This window comes from Anopheles darlingi, chromosome X (genome assembly GCF_943734745.1).
Source record: "Anopheles darlingi chromosome X, idAnoDarlMG_H_01, whole genome shotgun sequence".
Taxonomy (NCBI): Eukaryota; Metazoa; Arthropoda; class Insecta; order Diptera; family Culicidae; genus Anopheles; species Anopheles darlingi.
Genome location: NC_064873.1, coordinates 2,959,429 through 2,967,500, shown reverse-complemented (window position 1 = coordinate 2,967,500; position 8,072 = coordinate 2,959,429). Strand labels below are relative to the sequence as shown.

Genomic DNA, 8,072 nt, shown 5'->3' with positions numbered 1-8,072 from the left:
GACGTCGGTGACAGACGACTGACCGCGTTGGTCCAGCGAACGGCGTACACGCATAAACCGGACCCGGGCTCCAGTGTTTTCGTGCGCACGCGCTAGCGACCGAGCCGCCGCCGCCGGTGACCTTCACACTCCGAATTCCGAACTGGTCCACGCTGCTGGACCTTTCCCACTCCCCGCTTCGCCACCACAGACGCTAGACGCGAGGACGAGGAAGGACAAATGCACGGATGGGGGATGGGTGCTCCCTGCTGCCTCCCTAGTTTCGCGTCGTTCGCCGTTTTCACTGGTCTCCGGAACACGGTCTGGAAGGTTCGAAGCGGTGTGCGGTGGAGGCACGCTACACACCACAACTTTACCGGCGCTTGTTTCCACGAACGGTCCACGACGGCGACGGCGACAGCGAACGGTGAAATGATGACAACGACGACAACGACGACGACGACGATGACGACGATGACGAGACGTGTCTAGTCGCGATCGAACATTAGCGCAAACTGAACGTGACGATGTGAGCGCCCAGCCGATCGTCGTGATCACCGCAACGCCATCATCATATGTGTGCGAGAGCGCCCTCAGCGGCGAGACCGAGACGCGCACTATCATATGAGCGCGAGATCTCACCAGATAATCATCTGCTGCGGTAACAACACCACCAACAACAACAACAACCGCTACTCCAATCCGGCTCTTCCCTCCAGCGCCTCCGGCTGGACACTACTGCGCTCTCGGGCAGCGCAGTACTCCTCTCCTTTGCGTTGCCCCCTGTTTGCAAATACTTCCAAGTCAACGGCGAAAGCACACAAAAGCGAGCAGGAGTTCAGCGACTCAGCTCAGTTGCTCACCACCACCGGGGGTACGACGACGACGACGACGAGTCGCCGATCGAGGTACGATCGGGTAACGCCTCTCACTAGCGTGCGATGGTTCCATTTTTTGTTGTTGTCGTTTTTTTTGTGGGAATTCCCAGTAATCGTGGGTATACCGTGGTCGTGGCGATCGGCTCCACCTGGGATAACCCACCGCGCGCGCGCGCGTGAGACCCGCTCTCCCGGGAGACACAGCACCACCACGCACGCACGCTCATTAGTATTCTGTTTACACGACGCCGCCGCAGCACCACCACCGGGAGCACCACCAACACCAATTGCGTGGTTTTCTTTTTTTCGATCCGGTTTCAGTATCCGATCCGATCCGGCCAGCGGATGTTCTTCCGCTTCCGGACCGCACCGCACCGCACCGCTACACCTAACGTGCCTGCCTGCCGTTAGGCACGTCGCCGCGGCCACTCGCGTGCCCAGCTGATTCATATGTAGACATGACACACCGTGCGTGCGTGCTTGCTGCACCTGCTGCGTGTCGCTGGCGAGCGCGCGAGCACAAATGCAACATACTTTCAGGCGCCTCGATGAAACGATCGTGCAGCGATCGAATCGGTCTTTTACGGACTTTTTTTTGTTATCGTTATTGTAAAAATCCGCTCTCGAGCAAAGCACTCAATAGCAAAGAACCCAAAGGTCCAATAAACAACGCTAAACGCTATAGGAAACATTAATCATTAGCGATGCAGTAGTACAGCGCACACTGATGACGTCATAAATACCGTCTTGCAACGCTCCGAAACCTTGATTATTATTGAATCATGAGGTTAGTTTTTTTTTCCCCTAGCAATATTACTGCATCCACCGTACCTTTATTTTGGTTGGTGAAGCGAAATCAAGACATCAGATTGGCTTCAATTTTTGGTTAGATTTGTATGATTGTTTTTTGCTTTATTGCTTTGCGTTTTTCCTCTAACTCGCCGTGGTCCAGTCCAGTCCGTGGAGATGCAGTTGAAGCTAGCTTCTGGTGTTTGACGCGTGGGGTCGTTTGATTGTTTAATTTTTAGCTATCAGATCCTTGCGTCGGCACTTGCAGCTGGAAGGGTAGGGCACACGCACGAGGCTTAGCGTCACTTCCTTGTCATTGCCTCCGACATGTGCAATCACGGCGTCCATAGTATCGTACCCTTGCTCGCAACGGAAATCGCTGGTCGTGGAGCTGCAGTCCTTATTGCAAACCGCTCCAGGCTCGCTGGATAATAAAGCGGTGGAAAAGAGCATGCAAATGAGTATGTATTGTACCTATTGCTTGGTATGGTATAGGGGCCAAAGGCGCCCCTAACTTACTCGCACTCGTCGTAGGTAATGCCCTGGTAGAACCCCTTCACGTTCACGATGTACCATCCCGTCTGACTGTCGTAGGTAGGATACTGTTGGCTCACTTTCGAGCGGCACATGAACTCCTTCTCCCTGCCGGCGTCCTCTAACGGGCGACGGACGATGGTTTTCGCAAACACATTCCCGTACCGTGTGCCATCCTTTGCCAGTGCGCGCAAAATCTGTTGCATCGGATAGTTTTTCGGGTAGGAGCCCGTGACAACCGGCTCGGTCGATAGGTTATCCTCAACTGAAGGTAGTAGAAAAAGAGAAGGTTTTGTGCAAAAAAGTGTAATGTAACAGGAAGCGAGATAATCGAGATCGCACATACATTGAAGCAATTGCAGTTTGAAGTTAACTAGCGACCGGTTGGTCGGATACACTGGATCAAGGCCGCCTTCCTTATTGATCACCGATCCTATCATTGGATTCTTGGCCGTACTCGCCTTTGGTTCGGGATCTGGAAGAGCCTAGACATAAAAGGGGTTGAAATTGTGTTCGTGAGGATCGTGAGACGATGCATACGTGTATTTCATCGTTACTGCGTTGATCTTACCATGCGCGCCTCGAGATGTAGACCTCGATCGGTTTCTTCGATCGGTGCTGGCTCGACCTTCTCCATCACGTCATCCCGCTCCTCTTCCACCGGCGCCGATGGAGCGTTCTCACTAGAATGCTGTCATCGTTTGAGCAGGAAATATTCCGAAACAAAAACATCAACACACACACACACGTATACAAACTTCTATTCGCACTCCTAAACCTGTGAAGCACCTGAGGACACTGACACCTTTTTAACTACTTACCACTACGGTGTTCTGGAGCAAACATAACAGCAACAGGCAGAGGGCAACACCCTGCACCTTAACCGAGACGCGCGCTAGGCGCATTGATGGAGCCATTCGCGTGGATTGTTCCAGCACAACCGACAGTTGATAGACGACCAGACCAGACCAGCAGAAGCACTCAAAGAACGAGACTTGCTCTCAAGTTTTCTATTAACGGAATGGCAAGGCCACGTGACTGCCAGCGATGAAGCTGCTCCCTGGACTGAGTACTGAGGTCAGAACGGAGAGTTCGAAGCATTATGTACGATCCCGAGTTGGTAAGAGGCATTTGGCATCAATCCTATTCCTGCTCGTGCGTCAACGCACGTGCCGTGAGTAACAGTGGACCACCTACGCATGATAAGGATATCGAACGACCGGTGCTGACTGGTCGTATCCGGTGCCCTGCGGTGCATTGAGGAGTCATCAAGCGCTGATTCATATTGTACTTGTAAGAGCACTCGCACTTGTTGGGATAGTAGAAAGTCACTCTATTAATAAGAAGGATGATCGTTCAAGATGTCATCTGGCATCTTAAACAATCTAACTCCTTAAACTCCTGAGGATACGTTTAACCCGTTTTTTATTCCCGAGTTTAAAGCAAAACCGCCTCTTAGTTGACATAAAATTCATCGGTACATTGATTCAAGGTTTTGCGATGCTTCCTGACACATTTTAAGGGCTACCAGTGCCTCGGATAAATGATGGTTTGCTTGTAATGCTGCTGAGCACCTAGTGCTCGCGCGGGCAAAAATTACTTTCTTTTGGTTGCTTTACAGCAAAATGCACTACGTGAGTAACGCTGCGTAACGAGCGTTACTGACATGCGACCAACTGACAGCATCGAGCTGTAGAAAAGACAAGAAGAGCATCGATGCTACTACCGGTGTACTCGCTCTGGCAATTTGAATTTCCCGACATGCGTACCGAGTCAGCCGTAACCGAAGCGACACGAAGCAGGGACACTAATGAATGTCCTTCGGCTTCCAGCAGCAGTCACGCTTTAACAGCCCGATGAGCAACACCGAGAAAGCACCAGAGCAATAATTCCTGTCGACCAGATGATTTCGTCCTGGCAATCGTTTTGGAAATCGGATTCGTTTCGCTCATGAGACCGCCACCTTTGACTCAGTAATCCTGTCGAACTGTCGTACCGACCCGTTGCGTGTCGTCATGTGGCACCACTTCTTCGCTGGAACCGTTCCGCTGCGGCTCCTCTACAACAAAGCAACAGGTTTATAAAAAAAAAACAAGTCCTCGCGACGATTTCGGACCCTTTTGCGAGGAACCTTTAACACAATCAGCGATAAAACAATGCTGCTAATCGGTTTCGAACGTACGTTGGTGAAGAGAGTGAGGGAACGGAGCGAAATCAAGACGTCAGAATTGGCTTCAATTTTTGGTTAGATTTGTATGATTGTTTTTTTTCCTTTATTGTTTGCGTATTTCCTCTAACTCGCCGTGGTCCAGTCCAGTCCAGCGGAGATGCAGTTGCAGCTAGCCTCTGTTGTCGTTCGCCGTTTTCATCTCTCGGTTACAAGCGTCGGCACTTGCAGCTGGAAGGGTAGCTCATCCGCGCGAGACTTAACTCCATGTCGCCACCTTTCCTCTTTTCCCGTGCGATAACGACCTCCATAGTGCCATAGTTTTGGTCGCAAACAAACCGCTCCGCCTCGGTATGGCAGGTTTTGCTGCACAGTGCGCCAACCTCGCTGGAACAATAAATAGATTTGCAAAGATTGGAAAAACTACTACTACTACTACTTACTTACTTGCACACATCGAAGCTGATGCCCTGGTAGAAGCCTTCCACGTTCACGATGTACACATCCGTCACGGGATCGTAGGTAGGATACGCGTGAGTAAGCGCCGATGAGCACATATACCCATCGTTCGGTGAGTCTATACGTTCCCTCAGTTTACCCAGATCGATTACCTTCGCAAACACATTCTCGTAACCGGCGCCCGCTTTGTGCAGTGCCTTCAGGATCCTGTCCTTCGGGTAGTGGTCCGGATAGGAGCCATTGCCAAAACTGACTGTCGCAGACATTAGCGAAACTATAAAGGAATGAAAACGAACATAAGCACAAGATGGTCGGTCCCGTCCCGGTAACCCGGATCGCACATACTGTCTAGCAAATGAAGTTGGTATCGTTTGCTCTTTGTCAGTGCGGATCGGTTGGTCGGATACACTGGAACTAGAGCGCCTTCCTTATTAACAAGCACTCCTATCATTTGGTCCTTCTCCACATGCGGGGCCCTTGGTTCGGGATCTGGAAGAGCCTAGACATAAAAGGGGTGGAAATTGTGTTCGTGAGGATCGTGAGACGATGCATACGAGTATTTCATCGTTACTGCGTTGATCTTACCATGCGTGCCTCGAGATGTAGACCTTCGGTTTGTTCGATCGGTGCTGGCTCGACATTCTCCATCACGTCGTCCCGTTCCTGTTCCACCGGCGCCGATAGAGCGTTCTCACTAGAATGCTGTCATCGTTTGAGTATGAAGTATTCCGAAACAAAAACATCAACACCCTCACACGCATATAAACTTCTATTCGCAATCCTAAACCTGTAAAGCACCTGAGAACACTGACCACTTCTTCACTACTTACCACTACGGTGTTCTGGAGCAAACATAACAGCAACAGGCAGAGGGCAACACCCTGCACCTTAACCGAGACGCGCGCTAGGCGCATTGATGGAGCCATTCGCGTGGATTGTTCCAGCACAACCGACGGTTGATAGACGACCAGACCAGACCAGAATCACTCAAAGAACGAGACTTGCTCTCAAGTTTTCGATGCCACGGAATGGCAAGGCCACGTGACTGCTAGCGACGAAGCCGCTCCCTGGACTGAGTACTGAGGTCAGAACGGAGAGTTCGAAGCATTATGTAGGGATCGCAAAGTACGGTGGGTATGCGTCGAGCAAAGTCGAGCCATGCCATTTGCCATCGTGAGTCAACGCCACGATACGCACGATAAGGATATAGAACCAATACCGATGGTCTCAGTAGCGACGACGCGTTCACCAAGCGCCAAGCGTTGACTCACTACTAGACACGAGCAAGTTCGAGATCAAAATCAAGATGAGGCCGATCCGAGTTAGCGATCGCGGCTCTCTTTGCAATGCCATAGGCCCTCTTTCACTTGTGCATATTGCGCAAATGTGTGTAAAGCAGCACTAACCACCCAGAGAAAAGGATACGCACGTCGGTTTTAACAGATTGGAGGTTACATTACGTTTTAAAAGACGAATTTTTGTGCCCATCAAACATCAAACGGTGGCAGCTGGTTGGCTATTCGTTTTCCAGCCTCCATATGCTTTAAGGTGCGTCTGTCGGCACACACACACACAGACACACAGAGACACAGACATATTCATCAAACGCACAAGGCGCAGACGAACACAAGCGGGCTTAATGATTTCATTTAAAGTTTACTAATTTGCACGCGATTACCGTGGGCTTTTTGCCGGAACGCGAATGCCATTCGCGATAATATTGGGGGTTGGGGGGTGGCAGAAGCAGCGCGTAATCCGTGCAAAATGTTGGATTACAGTGGCGGGACGGGGGAAGAAGGAGGGGACCCCCCCTACCTTCATGATGGGCTTTTTAATAATATTTGATGACGATGAGAGCACGTGCGTCTGGGAAGGGGCTGCCGCGCCACGATAAGTGCGATCAAACAACGAGCAACGAGCAACAGCGAATGATGATGTGCGCTTAATCGAACGCCTGCCAGCCCAGCCCAGCCCAGCCGCTGCTGCTGCTCCAAAATCGGCGAAATGATAAATAATAAATATAAATCGGTGTCCGATCCGCGTGTGTGTGTGTGCTCGTGATGATTGATATTGCATGACAGTGTGCGACTGGTGGATCAATTTTCCTGCCAGGAGGTAAAATAAAGCAGCAGCTCCATTTACTCCGCATATTAAGCCAACCCCCTTCTCGCCCAAATTACGCGACCGGTAAGCAGTGGTCCTCGTCGTCGGCCTCAGCATCATCATCATCATCATTTGCTGTGGACCATTGCGTGGTTGCTATGACCGAACCGGATGATGTCACTGCCTGTGGTCTGCCCGTGCAAGAATGACGGATCAGCATCCCAGGTCACGGCATGAGAATTATGCCGTTTTTTCCCCTTTCTGTTGTACCAGTTATGTATCCGGCAGCACCGATAACAATACACTGTACAGGCAGTACGCGAGTGCCTGCTAGACTAGCCGTTCACGTGCGTCATCAAGACGAAACCGAGGGACGCACCGTGAATATGCTTGACACAGGAAACTAGCCGTGCGATAGCCACGCTAGTGGCGATAGCCTTTACTGACGCAATAGCAGCGTTGCAGCGTCATCGGATCGGCTTCACTTTTCCTAATCGAGTCCTGCTCCTGTTCCTGCTGCTGCTGCTGATGCTGCTGCTGCTGGACTGCACTGTTGGGCCGGGTTGAAAGTGTAAGTGAATATTCATCATCCCGTCGGCAGATTTTTTCTCTCCTCTGGTTTTTTTTTTTGGTTTACTGTCAACTGCGCGCCCACATTTTCGTCCTAACTGTTTCGGTAATTAGCTCTCTGGTCGCTTTCTGGGCTGCACCTCATTGGCAAGTCGGTTTATGTAACCACTCGTGCACTCTTGCGATCTACTCTTGTAATAGGTTTCCATTTTCGGATCGGATTGCCCTTAATATACCAAATTTTCGTCTCTGTCGTTGCCTGGACCATACAGGTGTGTTTGGTTTGATTTTGATACCGGAAAATGGAACTGTTTTGTAGCGAATGTGGGGCAGCAGTAGTTTGTGTCCAAACTTTCGTTTGTGCTGCACGTTGGGTGCAACATGCTTTGTGATTTCTAATGACAATCCATGGGGCTACGCAGTACGGCTTTACGTCACCGTCACTTGCCTTAACGGGGGGTGCTTTGGTTAAAATACGGGTCAACAAAAAGGCTCATTTTTGACGATTTATTGTGTACAAACCGTTCAATTTAAGTTTTTCAAGTGAATGCCATTTTAAACTACAACTTTTCAAGAATATTTGGTTCTATTTT

The 8,072-nt window shown here is 50.4% G+C and overlaps 3 protein-coding genes across 3 annotated transcripts in view; all 3 read right to left on the bottom strand.

Moving 5' to 3' along the window:
- Positions 1–472, bottom strand: part of LOC125955903 (uncharacterized) — a 3,468-nt gene extending 2,996 nt beyond the window's left edge. The window contains exon 1 of the mRNA XM_049687225.1: positions 1–472. This exon is cut by the window's left edge and continues 241 nt beyond it. The gene's annotated coding sequence lies outside the window, so the exon portion shown is untranslated.
- Positions 473–1,746: 1,274 nt separating this feature from the next.
- LOC125955971 (uncharacterized) lies at positions 1,747–3,235 on the bottom strand. Its single transcript, XM_049687354.1, has 5 exons — positions 3,002–3,235; positions 2,752–2,871; positions 2,527–2,665; positions 2,166–2,445; positions 1,747–2,070 (listed from the first exon to the last, which is right to left on the bottom strand). The coding sequence occupies exons 1-5, from the start codon at positions 3,095–3,097 to the stop codon at positions 1,875–1,877; spliced, it is 831 nt and encodes a 276-aa protein (XP_049543311.1). The 5' UTR covers positions 3,098–3,235; the 3' UTR covers positions 1,747–1,874.
- A 1,230-nt stretch (positions 3,236–4,465) lies between these two features.
- On the bottom strand, positions 4,466–5,860 carry LOC125955982 (uncharacterized). The gene is made up of 5 exons (XM_049687364.1): positions 5,637–5,860; positions 5,392–5,508; positions 5,152–5,305; positions 4,795–5,080; positions 4,466–4,734 (listed from the first exon to the last, which is right to left on the bottom strand). Exons 1-5 carry the CDS (start codon positions 5,730–5,732, stop codon positions 4,557–4,559), a joined length of 831 nt encoding a protein of 276 aa, XP_049543321.1. The 5' UTR covers positions 5,733–5,860; the 3' UTR covers positions 4,466–4,556.
- Positions 5,861–8,072: the final 2,212 nt, after the last annotated feature.